Here is a 13,539-nt window from a genome sequence, read left to right on the forward strand (position 1 = left end):
TTTGAATACATTAGAGCCCAATAACAAATAAAAATGGAATAAAATAGGAATATAAAGTCTGGAAATGAGTATGGACGTCCTTTGTCTACATATATGCTTCGGATACAGGGTATTAAAAACAAGTGATCCACATTTCGAGAGCTGATAGGATGGACAGAAACAAGACAAACATTTCCACTAAACAAGAGAAATGAGTCTGAAATCAATATCTTAAGAGCACTGAGCACTTCTCCGCCTTTACTACTGTGAAACACATCTGTTGTTCTACTTAAAACACTTCTCTTCTACTGAAGAAGTGCGTGTAGCTCTTACAATATGCAGGTTGTCTTCTTTTAGTCCATACTACCGACTCGCAAAGTATGGAATACCACTTTCCTTAACACAGTATATTACAGAAGCAATACAAGCAACGGAACAGGAAACATTAACAGTTAAATTCAATTGTGAAAAGATACGCTGCATCACATTTGTTAACAATTTCCTAATAGTTCCAGATTTAGAAACAGAATGAACAACATTTTGCAAAATGGTTCAAATGGCTCTGAGCACTATGAGACTCAACTTCTGAGGTCATCAGTCCCCTAGAACTTAGAACTACTTCAACCTAACTAACCTAAGGACATCACACACATCCATGCCGGAGGCAGGATCCGAACCTGCGACCGTAGAGGTCGCGCGGTTCCAGACTGTAGCGCCTAGAACCGCTCGGCCACCCTGGCCGGCGACAACATTTTTCAGGTATTATCCGAAAATAGAGAAAAGAGTAACACAGGAATGTGAGAACAACAACAAATGGTAATGGCAATGAAAAAAAGTAATAAACATATGAACACAGCAATAAAAACTGCTGGCATTAAAAGTACAGCACTTTAGGACAAGAATGAGAGAGAAATAGATGCTTAACAAAAGTGAAGCGAAGAACAGCGATAGCAAACCATTTATGTTTACGAATAATATTCTTTGAAGTTAACATACAAGTGATAGAAATATAGAAACACACTGCCAAATAGATGATGTGGAGTACTCTTTTCTTTGGAAGTGAAAGATGGGATCTGAAAAAATAAAGTATGGTCCACCTACAGGTCACAGGATACTGAATGTAGCGGAATATGACCAAAACATGGTAGAAGGAGATAGAAACGAATCGCAGAGTCGTATAAGAATTAACTGTGGAGAGAAGCCTAAGAAGAGAAAATGTAATGTCTGGAAGCATTGTCCTCGTGGGCGGTATACCAAACGCTAAAAACATTTGTGTGTTAACGCAAATATTCAAAAATTCAAGGGTCACATTTATTTGTCAGATGAGGGATGAACTACTAAAACCATGATTTAGGGAACTGTTGATATTTATTGGCTCAAATGGCTTTGAGCACTATGGGACTTAATATCTATGGTCATCAGTCCCCTAGAACTTAGAACTACTTAAACCTAACTAACCTAATGACATCACACAACACCCAGTCATCACGAGGCAGAGAAAATCCCTGACCCCGCCGGGAATCGATATTTATTATTTTGTGCCTACTACAAATGTAAAGTCACTAACAGCATAAACTGATAACTTTATGGAGAAAATTTCGTGTCTCTTTTGAACAGGGGCGTCGCTACAGGAAGAAAATATTTTATCATCCGAAAAGATTACTCTACTCAAGTCAAAGTCGATATATTCTGCTGAAAAAGCCATGCGGTCAGCCCTCTCATAATCGGTTAATTGCTGCTTTATAGCAGCTCTCCGACAATATAATCCTGTGTCTTTCAGTCTCCTCGTAACAGTCTTTCCGCTGCCGGGAAACTGAGATAGCTCTTTCAGGGCACGGCTACTGAGGAATGGACTAGCTCGTATATTCGCCAAAACACGTTGAGCACCTGCTGCGGTAGACACACGGAGCCGTCCACTTCCTCTTTTCCGCCCTATATAGCCCCCTATCCTTTCCACCAGCGTCTAGCTGTTCTTGCCGGTACTCCACACTTTTCTCTAGGTTCTGATGCCGAGTAGCTGCCATACTCAATCAGTGCAACCACACGCACCCTACTCTCTCGATTCCACTGCGACTGCACTGCGACAGTTGCCCTTGTGACGCTACTACGCGTTTTATAAAGAGAACCACTTACAACTCAGTGGAGAAACGAAGACTGACAAAATAAAAGAATATATTTTTTCAGTTATCTGTCAGACACAAATATAAACTTCATTAAAATGCTTTGTCAAGGATCACTATTAAGAAAGAAACAACAATCATTAGGCAAGATATTAAACGAAGGCTTTGTTTGATAGTTTTGTGCTGATGCTGTCTGAATAAATTATGCCGGTGGATAAAAAACGGTTTAGTTTGGAGACCTAACCCTCGAGGGGTGGTGGTGGGGGGAGGGGGGGGGGAGGCACAGGGGCTTCCTCATGAATTCCAAGCAAATACACAAACAATAAGTCAGGAAGGGTTCGAACAACTACTTTCATGCAGAAACATACATTTGGAATCTGTTCATCGTTTAGGGGCCAAACAAGAGGATAACACCACGGAAACAAATTATCAGGCTACTTAGTATATAATAGAGCATACACATTTCAAGGAGGAAACTTATGAAGACACAGACTTCCTCGTTGTCCATATGTGCGGCATATCTTTCGTGTTAACGAAAAGCCGGCCGGAGTGGCCGAGCGGTAAAAGGCGCTACAGTCTGGTTCCGCACGACCGCTACGGTCGCAGGTTCGAATCCTGCCACGGGCATGTATGTGTGTGATGTCCTTAGGTTAGTTAGGTTTAAGTAGTTCTAAGTTCTAGGGGACTTATAACCACAGCAGTTGAGTCCCATAGTGCTCAGAGCCATTTGAACCATTTGTTAACGAAAGTAATATCCCGCTTTACCTCTTCTTTAATCTCAAATGAAATGAATGCCATGTGGACTCGAATATTTGTTGATTGCTTCTCTTCTTGCTTCCATACATACTAACATATTTCTTCAAAATGGCTCTGAGCACTATGGGACTCAACTGCTGTGGTCATCAGTCCCCTAGAACTTAGAACTACTTAAACCTACCTAACCTAAGGACATCACACACACCCATGCCCGAGGCAGGATTTGAACCTGCGCCCGTAGCAGCAGCGCGGCTCCGGACTGGAGCGCCTAGAACCGCACGGCCACCGCGGCCGGCTAACATATTTCTTCATTCTCGTGGTAATCATGACATTCTATATGTATGCTGCAAAACATTGCACGTGGACACATTCGACATCGACGTGCAAAGTGTTTGATATCTTACATTATATTCAATTAAAATAAGCTTTCGATGTATTTTTACTTCGTTTGTGTTTTGAGATGATTATGAACGTTACGGAAAATTATCTCACATGCTTTATGCTGAATGAGAAACACTGAATCATCCGTTTTGCTTTCCCTGCGTTGTAATGATATAATGTCGGCGTCAACAGCCTTCTTCCACGCCGGAAGCTGAAACTTAATTCATTCTGGATTAATGATAATTGAATGCCTCAAATGTATACATAGCCCACAAGGCGACGTCAGACACTATCAGGGGAGAACGCCGCATAAAAACCAAACGTGCGCGCGCTTCTCCCCTCTGAAGAACCGTATCGGACAATCACGACAAGCATTTCGCTGAAGAGCTGTCTCGTAAGAGAGCTGAGAATTGGCAGCATAGTAGCAAGTATTTGTCAACACTGTGAGAGTGCATTTACTTCCGGGTGTAGCCCGGCATTACGTCGCTAAATTCACTTGGAATTCGTTTTTCACATCGAAGACTCATACGATATAATCCACAGTAAGATGAGACACGTAGAAAGTATATTTAATTTCTGGACTCCAACAACGGCATTCTTCACATAAGTAACACCTGTTCGTGTGTTTAATGTTGCGTTTTGAGGCTCAGGCAATATCGCAATGCCTATAGGCCCCTGTAGTCGCCAGTGCGTCGTTAGCTCAGCGATTCCATTATGCGTTGCGATGCTGGTGCTATATGAAATGTCGGTTCCAATCTCGGTGAAGGCCGCTGAACACAACGTTTTATTTTCCATTTTAAGTAATGGAGTTGCAAACTGCTAAATCTGAAGAATGCCTTAACACATAAATCTTCTTGCAATTTCGACTTAGAAAATTATGTTAATATCATGGATGTCTGCTTTGCAAATGCCAAGGTGCTTCACTGTAAAATAGTTTCTGAAAAGAATCAAACCTACTGTCAGCGATTCGAATTTGAGCTTTATTCGTCATATTGGTCTAACATGTCAAGAGGTTGTTTATGAAGTGAACATGTTGATAAATATAGTTCCTCTCTTCTAAATTTTGCAATAGCATTTAACTGTAGACGTTTACTGACACCGGCGTTAGCATTTACTTTCCATTATATGAAACCTCAAAATCGGTAACTTTTTCTGGTTTAAATCTGATGACCTTAACTATCACTTCCGATCAACGTTAAATACTTCATGAATCCATACATGGAACTCCAAATGTGCACTGCTACAGAGCATGCATTGGAAGGTATTCACACAGTTTATCGTATAGACTTACCATAAGGAATGAAACAAAAACTATAATACACTTTACACCACAGACGCTCACTCTGGCTTGACGAAAACATCCGAATATTGGCCAAAGGTTGCACAAATAATTGATTTTGAAAGGAAAAGAAAGAGGTATGAAGCATTTATAAATTCATCGAATGTAGTGAGGTGGTTTAATTCCGTCTAAGTCTATAAAATTAATTTCGGGCCATACTCAGCTCTTGCCGATTAATGTAATACAGTACCCATCTACTAATCAGGGCGTCAGTCTCTGTTGCTTTCGAGCGAGAATAGAAACCGTAGAAATTTTCTATGGAGCAACAGTTAATAATAATAAAGCGTTTTAAATTATCAAAAGCGATGAGCGGTAGCAGGCGCTTTCGATAAAGAACGGGGGAGTGCAGCGCCGCTACTGTCGCCACGGCCGCTGCCGGTAGCCAGCAAATGGATCCCGGAGTTTTGCCGCATGCGGCGTCCAGAGGAGGACACTCTGCAAGAAATCTGCCGCAAAATGCCTACTGGATAAAAGTTTGTTATCGGTGTGCTAGAAAGTGAAATAGATTGAATCTGCATATCATTACATTCACGTCTTCAGCATTCAGCTGGAAGAGGCTATAAATTTTTTTGCGCCAGCTAGTTTCGATGCACAGACATTGTAGACAGAAACAACGCACGGTACCGCTATACCACGGGGGTAAACAGTTTATGGCTTCTCTTATATGGGACAAGACGTCCTCCAGGAAGTGCCGCAGCCTACAGTGTTGCCGGATTGTGCAGATAGCCGGACTTAGAGAATTAGCGAGTTGGCCAGTTTATTTGTCCCATGTCGCGATCGGCGCGGATTTAGCCTCTGCAGCGGCCGGCCGCCGGTCGAGTTTTATGTCAAAGAGTGTACATAATCATAAAGTGCCTTACCTCAATACAAACATTTTATACCATCACTTGAAAGTGTCTAGATCATTTTGAATAACACTGTATTTGTAATTATTTGCTACTCTTAGCTTATCTGGCTGTACAGAAGGTTGTTGTTATAGGTTTAGTACACAAAGTCCTGTGCTAAACATGTGTCGTTACTTAATACTAATACAGAAATGAGAGTAAAATCATCGCATATGGGACTTATTTTACCTTTTTAGCGTTCACATTGTCCTCTCGCACTACGCATTAAATTTCTCTATGGTTTCTGGTCTGTCTCAGCTTCTGTTCTGCTTGGTTCTGCCTTCACCCGTAAGCACCACACCAATATGCAAAAGAATTTCGGGAAGACCAAGGATGAGGTGAACCGGTGGACTAGAACAGACATGCCAAACCCGTCAAATAGATGATCTAATACATTCGAACCCAATTCACACTACACTGAAAGTAGATACTTTACTTACATGTGAGTACCATGTTGCCAAATTCCTCTTCTTTGACGACAATTTCTGTCGAAAATGCGATAAGGACGAAATTTTATTGGAAGCTTTTTATTGCTCGATTTCAAGAAATCGTGCTGTGAATTTCGACTGAGTGAATTTTTCTACACCATATATAATATTTTTAATATATGTTTAAAAAATGAAATTTTTCTTTGTTTCCATATCATTTCTCATTCCTGCTCCATGACTTCAGAATGAGACTGTACAGTATATAGGCACCTCCAAAGATTAAAAGCTGTATGCCAACAGAGATTTAAAATTGCTCGTTACTTTCGTTTCAGGGACAATGGCACCGATAATAAATAAACAGGTCATTGTAGACAGGGGAATATTTTTCAGTATTTCCAAGGACCGAAGCGCTAAGACGCATTTACCAAAAGTCAGCGTGTCAAACGGCATTGCATGGAGCCTGGACAACAAAACCATGTACTATATAGATTCTCCCACTAGAAAAATAGATGCTTTCGACTTTGATGTCACCAAGGCTGAAATAGGTAAGCAACGTATGGTTCTCCTAACTGTATTCCTCTAAAATTGAATATTTGTGCTGACGGAAGCGTTTCTTTTGCAGGCAACAGAAGGACGGTTTTCAACTTTGAAGAACAGGGCGTGGAAGGATTCCCAGACGGCCAAACTATTGATACAGACGGAAAACTGTGGGTGGCCTGCTATGGTGGCAAACAGGTAATATTTTCATTTCTCTTAGGGCAGAGACTCACTGCCGTAGTCGAGGTCGCCAACAAACTTTTATGCGATGGCTCTAGACTCGAACGCATGTTGTGGTGAAATAAATTGTCACCTCTAATATTTGACTGACAAGCGAAAAGACGTGATGGCGTGAAGTTCCTGATTTCCAGACTTCGAGCCGATGTCATGCGTCAAATTCTAAATCTCTCCGCAGTTTGCCATGGAGTGAGAACATGTGACACTGTTGATTGTGATTCGTCCGTGGTGCTACATACCTATGACACCAGACCGAATATTGCTATATAGCAGCAGACGCATCGCCTATGAATAGCGACCTTGGTTCCGTACACATAACATGGGCAAATGATTTTCATTGAGGGAGGCAAGCAGGTTAGATTCGTCAGTAAGCATTTCGACAGTTTTCTAACTACTCCGCGTAAAAGTTCGTTCTAATGATGTACGAGTCGGTGTTGCACTCATGCTGCAAACTGACAAAGTGTCTCCCCTGATAGGAGAGCGGCTGCATAAAGTCTAAACGCCGACCGATGCATTTTGGCGCGCTATAAAGCCTACTATGTAATTCACACGATTTCGTACCTTCTCGTATATTCTATGGCGACTTTACTCTCGACATCAATTTAGCAAAACCTTGAAATCTACTGCATTGTAATAATGCCACAATAATAATGGCTAATGACTGACTTCTCTTTATGTTTTCTACGTAGCATGACTTATTATTACTGATTTTTATTCTTTAAATAATGACTGTTTGGCACCGTTACTGCGGATCATCCTCTATGTGATCTATGTGTCTTACGCAGCGACCAACTCTTCACACCACCGACGTGCTGTAACCACCATGTGGTATGGAGTACACTGTCTTATCAAAAATATCTGGACACCCTATGTAGTGGGAAATTTACCATCAAATGTCACCAGGGCCGGACCCGTCTATATACAGGGTGTTCATTTTAAGTGAATACATTGAAATACACTCCTGGAAATTGAAATAAGAACACCGTGAATTCATTGTCCCAGGAAGGGGAAACTTTATTGACACATTCCTGGGGTCAGATACATCACATGATCACACTGACAGAACCACAGGCACATAGACACAGGCAACAGAGCATGCACAATGTCGGCACTAGTACAGTGCATATCCACCTTTCGCAGCAATGCAGGCTGCTATTCTCCCATGGAGACGATCGTAGAGATGCTGGATGTAGTCCTGTGGAACGGCTTGCCATGCCATTTCCACCTGGCGCCTCAGTTGGACCAGCGTTCGTGCTGGACGTGCAGACCGCGTGAGACGACGCTTCATCCAGTCCCAAACATGCTCAATAGGGGACAGATCCGGAGATCTTGCTGGCCAGGGTAGTTGACTTACACCTTCTAGAGCACGTTGGGTGGCACGGGATACATGCGGACGTGCATTGTCCTGTTGGAACAGCAAATTCCCTTGCCGGTCTAGGAATGGTAGAAAGATGGGTTCGATGACGGTTTGGATGTACCGTGCACTATTCAGTGTCCCCTCGACGATCACCAGTGGTGTACGGCCAGTGTAGGAGATGGCTCCCCACACCATGATGCCGGGTGTTGGCCCTGTGTGCCTCGGTCGTATGCAGTCCTGATTGTGGCGCTCACCTGCATGGCGCCAAACACGCATACGACCATCATTGGCACCAAGGCAGAAGCGACTCTCATCGCTGAAGACGACACGTCTCCATTCGTCCCTCCATTCACGCCTGTCGCGACACCACTGGAGGCGGGCTGCACGATGTTGGGGCGTGAGCGGAAGACGGCCTAACGGTGTGCGGGACCGTAGCCCAGCTTCATGGAGACGGTTGCGAATGGTCCTCGCCGATACCCCAGGAGCAACAGTGTCCCTAATTTGCTGGGAAGTGGCGGTGCGGTCCCCTACGGCACTGCGTAGGATCCTACGGTCTTGGCGTGCATCCGTGCGTCGCTGCGGTCCGGTCCCAGGTCGACGGGCACGTGCACCTTCCGCCGACCACTGGCGACAACATCGATGTACTGTGGAGACCTCACGCCCCACGTGTTGAGCAATTCGGCGGTACGTCCACCCGGCCTCCCGCATGCCCACTATACGCCCTCGCTCAAAGTCCGTCAACTGCACATACGGTTCACGTCCACGCTGTCGCGGCATGCTACCAGTGTTAAAGACTGCGATGGAGCTCCGTATGTCATGCCGTGCGTGTGATCATTGCTTGTACAGCCCTCTCGCAGTGTCCGGAGCAAGTATGGTGGGTCTGACACACCGGTGTCAATGTGTTCTTTTTTCCATTTCCAGGAGTGTATTTCGAAACCTATACAGCAGGTTAAAAAAAGCTATAATTCCAATAAGTTTGTCTCGGAGGAGGACATACGATGCCACATTCGACCCACCCAGTGCTTGGGTGGCAGGGGGCAACTTTGAAATCTTCAATGGCAACCCCTGTTTTTGTTGCAGATTACGATTCCACGGCAAAATCTACATACATTTTGCTTGAAGCATTTTCTTAGTTTCACCGCAGATGGCACTGTAATTGGAGGAACGGAAATGAGTACACAGTCGTAATTTACGGCGTGCTACTCAGTGGCCCTTCGATATCTAATGGCACGTGGGACCCCACCTCCATGCTGCGAGGCTACGACAGGCCAGTATTTGATTACTTCTAACTAACTGGAAACCCCATTCGCAAAGTTGCATTCCTCCGACATGTACCGAGTGAGGTGCAGTGGTTAGCACACTGGAATCGCATTCGGGAGGACGACGGTTCAAACCCACATTCGACCATCCTGATTTAGGTTTTCCGTGATTTCCCTAAATCGTTTCAGGCAAATTCCGGGATGGTTTCTTTGATAGGACACGGCCGATTTCCTTGCCCATCCTTGACACAATCCGATGGGACCCATGACCTCGCTGTTTGGTCCCCTCCCCCAAATCAACCGACCAACCGACATCCGATATATTGAGCAGGAGACTACTCGACGTGCCACAGTTGCCGTGGCTCAAAGCGAACATTACTCTTCTTTTCCTATTGTAGTAAGTGTTCATACGAAATACCGCCAACTTCAATACACTTCCTGATTCGCTTTTCAAATGACTATACACAGAACAGAAGCACATCTGCGGGAATGTCAACAATGGCGTTTGTGAAGCGTTCGACCATGTCTTCACGGCCTGTTGGCACATGCTGGTACGCCTTATCTTTTAAATATCCCCACAGAAAGAAATCCGACGACATCAATTCCGGTGATGTCGCGGACCAATTAATAGGCCACCTCTGCCGATCCACCGACGAATGGAACCACTGTCTAATACCTCCCGTGTTTCAGTTGCGTAATGCGCTGGGTGACCGTCATGCTGAAACCACATACGTTGTCGAACGTCCAGGGCAATGTCACGCAGGAGTACCGGTAGTTCCTGTTCCAAAAACATTCAATATTTGCGTCTATTCAACGTGCCGTCGATAAAATACGGACCAATGAGTTTGTTCCGCATGATGCCACACCATGCGTTAGTCGACCAAAAACTATGATGGTTAACTTTCTGTAACCATTGGAGTTACGCTCTAGTAACGCGTGTTATGCCGCTTACGCTACCATGATTTGTGAATGTAGACTCGTCAGAAAATAGTACCTCGGCAAAGAACGTGGAGGTCGTTGCATTTGTTGACGTGCCCATTCACAAACACCGTCCGGCTGTGGAAAGCGATGCCGTGAAGTTCTTGATGTAGAGACACGTGGTGTGGGTGATACGTACGACGACGCAATGTCGTAACAATGCTACCTACGGATATACCGGAACCGCGGTGTTATTGCAGGGCGCTTATCCGTTTGTTGTGGTGCGCTGCCGCTAGTGCAGTTGTTACATTAGCTTCTCCTGTAAAACGTTTGCTTCGTTTCTTTTTGTCGCTCTGTGCGCTGCCATCAGATATAAAAGCGTTCACAACCTAGTAAAAGAACGAACGAGGGCGAGCTTTCTCTGGAAAACGCTCGGCATACAAGGTTACAGCAGCATCAGCAGTTCTCCTAAATTTTTCATAAATCAGGATCATTTCAATTTTTCGTCTGTGGTTGCAACGTTCATCATGCACTTCCAAGTCTGTTCTACAAATGATACTTAGGTGTGCAGGCAATAAACACTGGCCAAGTTCAAAAAATGGTTCAAATGGCCCTGAGCACTATGGGACTCAACTTCTGAGGTCATTAGTCCCCTAGAACTTAGAACTAGTTAAACCTAACTAACCTAAGGACATCACACACATCCATGCCAGAGGCAGGATTTGAACCTGCGACCGTAGCGGTCTCACGGTTCCAGACTGCAGCGCCTAGAACCGCACGGCCACTTCGGCCGGCACTGGCCAAGTATTGCAATGTTTAGAGCCGCTATGTTCTGCGTCTGCACGATATGTGAGCTCCGGTCGTAATGTGCTGCCTTTTGCGTCGTACTTCGCTACACGTGGGGTGGCGCGTTGAGTAGTCTCCTGTTCGGTATGTCGGAGGAATATAACGTTGTGAATGGGGTTTCCAGTTAGAAATTATGAAATACTGGCCAGTCCTACCCTCGCAGCGTGGAGGTAGGATCCCACGTGCTATTGAATATTCAAGGGCCATTGGGTAGCATGTCCTAAATTACGACTGTGTACCCATTCCTATTCCTCCGATTACAGCGCCATCTGTGGCGAAACGAAGATAATGCTTCAGACAAAACGTATGTAGATTTTGCCGCAGAATCAAAACCCGCAACTAAAACGCGGGTCCCATTGAAGATTTCAAAATTACCCCCTGCCACCAACGCTCGGGATGGGGTGACTGGATGCGTGTAGTATGGTTGGGTGTCCACCTCCGAGACAGTCCAATTGGAATTACAACTTTCTTTGACCCGGTGTGTAGTTTTCGAGATATTTCAATGTCTTCATTTAAAATCAACACCCTGCATAAGGAGGCTTGGTTGGTTGGTTTGTTTAGGGGAAGAGACCAAACTGCGAGGTCATCGGTCTCACTGGATTAGAAAAGGACGGGGAAGGAAGCCGGCCGTGCCCTTTCAAAGGAACCATCCCAGCATTTGCCTGGAGCGATTTAGGGAAATCACGGAAAACCTAAATCAGGATGGCCAGACGCGGGATTGAACCGTCGTCCTCCCGTATGCGAGTCCAGTGTGTTAACCACTGCGCCACCTCGCTCGGTCATAAGGAGGCGTGGAGTACTGTGTTGTCAGTAGAGAAGCAGTAACGGCGGACTGGGTTGGCCACGTGAGCTCAGTGACAGCGAGTATGAACGAGTCATTGGATATTACCTGAGTAACAAGTCCATCAGGGACATTTCAACCATTCTAAAGCTGCTTCTAAAGCTGTCAACTGTTGTTGATGTAGTTGTGATGTGAAAACGCCAAGGAACAACCACAGCTAAACCAACACCTCATGTACAGGAACCGTCGAGAACTGCGGAGGAAGGATTTAAAAAATTGTATGAAATCAGCTGACGGCATCACTCGTGAGTTCCAAAGTGCTATCAAAAGGCTAGCTAGCACAGTGACTGTGCGTAGAAAGTTAAAATTAATGGGGTACAGTGGCTGAGCAGAACCTCATAACCCTCACATTTCTGTAATCAATGCTAAGCGACGCTTGAAGTGGCGTAAAAAGCGACACCACTGGACAGTGGATAGCTGGAAAAAAGTAATTTTTTTGACATGATGATGACGTTGTACCCAGTGGCAATCCGATGGAAGGGTTAGGGTTTGCCGAATGCCTGGACAACATTACTTGGCGTCATGTGGAAGGCCAACAGTGAATTACAACGGAGATGATCTTACGGTAAGTGGGTGTTTTTCGTGGACTGAGTGTGGACCGCTTATAGCGCATAAGAAAACGATAAATGTGGAAGGATATGAATACATTTTACAGCATTTTGTATTTCGTAAAATGGAGGAATAGGAGACTATGATTGATTGTATCAGCATGACCATGCACCCTATGGTAAAGCAGCATCTGTGAGGCAATGGTTTGTTGACAAAAATAGTCGTGGAAATGGACTCGCGTGCCCATAGTCCAGACCTGAACCCCGAGGAATACTTCTGGGATGAGTTTAAACGTTTAGTTGGTCCAGACCCCATCCTCTAACATCACTACCTCCTTTGGTGTCCACTCTTGAGGAAGATTGGACTGTCCTTCCTCCACAGCCACCTCATGTAAGCTGTCCCCAGCAGAGTTCAAGCCATCACAAATGCGAAGCTTGGACACACCCCATACTAATGTCCATTAATAGATTTGTGGATACATATGATCAGATAGTGTACATCCTGCTCAAGCTCTCAGTGGGAGCAACCTCCTCTATGGTTTGGCAGTTGAATAAGCCGCTGCTTAAGAAAATATTGGAATGTTTAAATCTCTGTTATACTTAAAAAACGTAGCTTAAGTAGGTGTATGCAGACCCAATTATGACAATGTACATTATAATGGTACGTGGACATTAGGCTCTTGGAGCTTTTGGGTAGAACTCGGAACCAGTGCTACAATATGAAACCAGTTGTCAGTTGGGGAAATTATGTTCGTAGTTATGGATTCATCTACAGAACCATAGACGTAAAATACACTGTTGCATTATTACACTGAGATGATAAAAGTCATGGCATACTTCTTTATATCATGTCGGACCTCCTTTTTCCTGGCGTAGTGCAGCAACTTGACGTGGCGTGGACTCAAAGTCGTTGGAAGTTCCATGCAGAAATATTGAGCCACGCTGACTCTATAGCCGTCAAAAATTGTGATAGTGTTGCCAGTGCAGGATTTTGTGCACGAACTGACCTCTCGATTATGTCCTACAAATGTTCTATGGAATTCATGTCGGCCGATCTGGGTGGCCACATCATTTACTCGAATTGTCCAGAATGTTCTTCAAAACAACCG

The 13,539-nt window shown here is 44.6% G+C and overlaps 1 protein-coding gene across 1 annotated transcript in view; it reads left to right on the forward strand.

The window, feature by feature from the left end:
- The window catches only part of LOC126185064 (regucalcin-like), a 124,318-nt gene that overhangs the window by 104,651 nt on the left and 6,128 nt on the right, over positions 1 to 13,539 (forward strand). Inside the window, exons 4-5 of the mRNA XM_049927820.1 lie at positions 6,220 to 6,432; positions 6,510 to 6,622. Of these exons, the coding sequence (XP_049783777.1) occupies positions 6,220 to 6,432; positions 6,510 to 6,622 (326 nt within the window). The remainder of the gene's footprint in view (positions 1 to 6,219; positions 6,433 to 6,509; positions 6,623 to 13,539) is intronic.

Source organism: Schistocerca cancellata, chromosome 4, assembly GCF_023864275.1.
Source record: "Schistocerca cancellata isolate TAMUIC-IGC-003103 chromosome 4, iqSchCanc2.1, whole genome shotgun sequence".
Taxonomy (NCBI): Eukaryota; Metazoa; Arthropoda; class Insecta; order Orthoptera; family Acrididae; genus Schistocerca; species Schistocerca cancellata.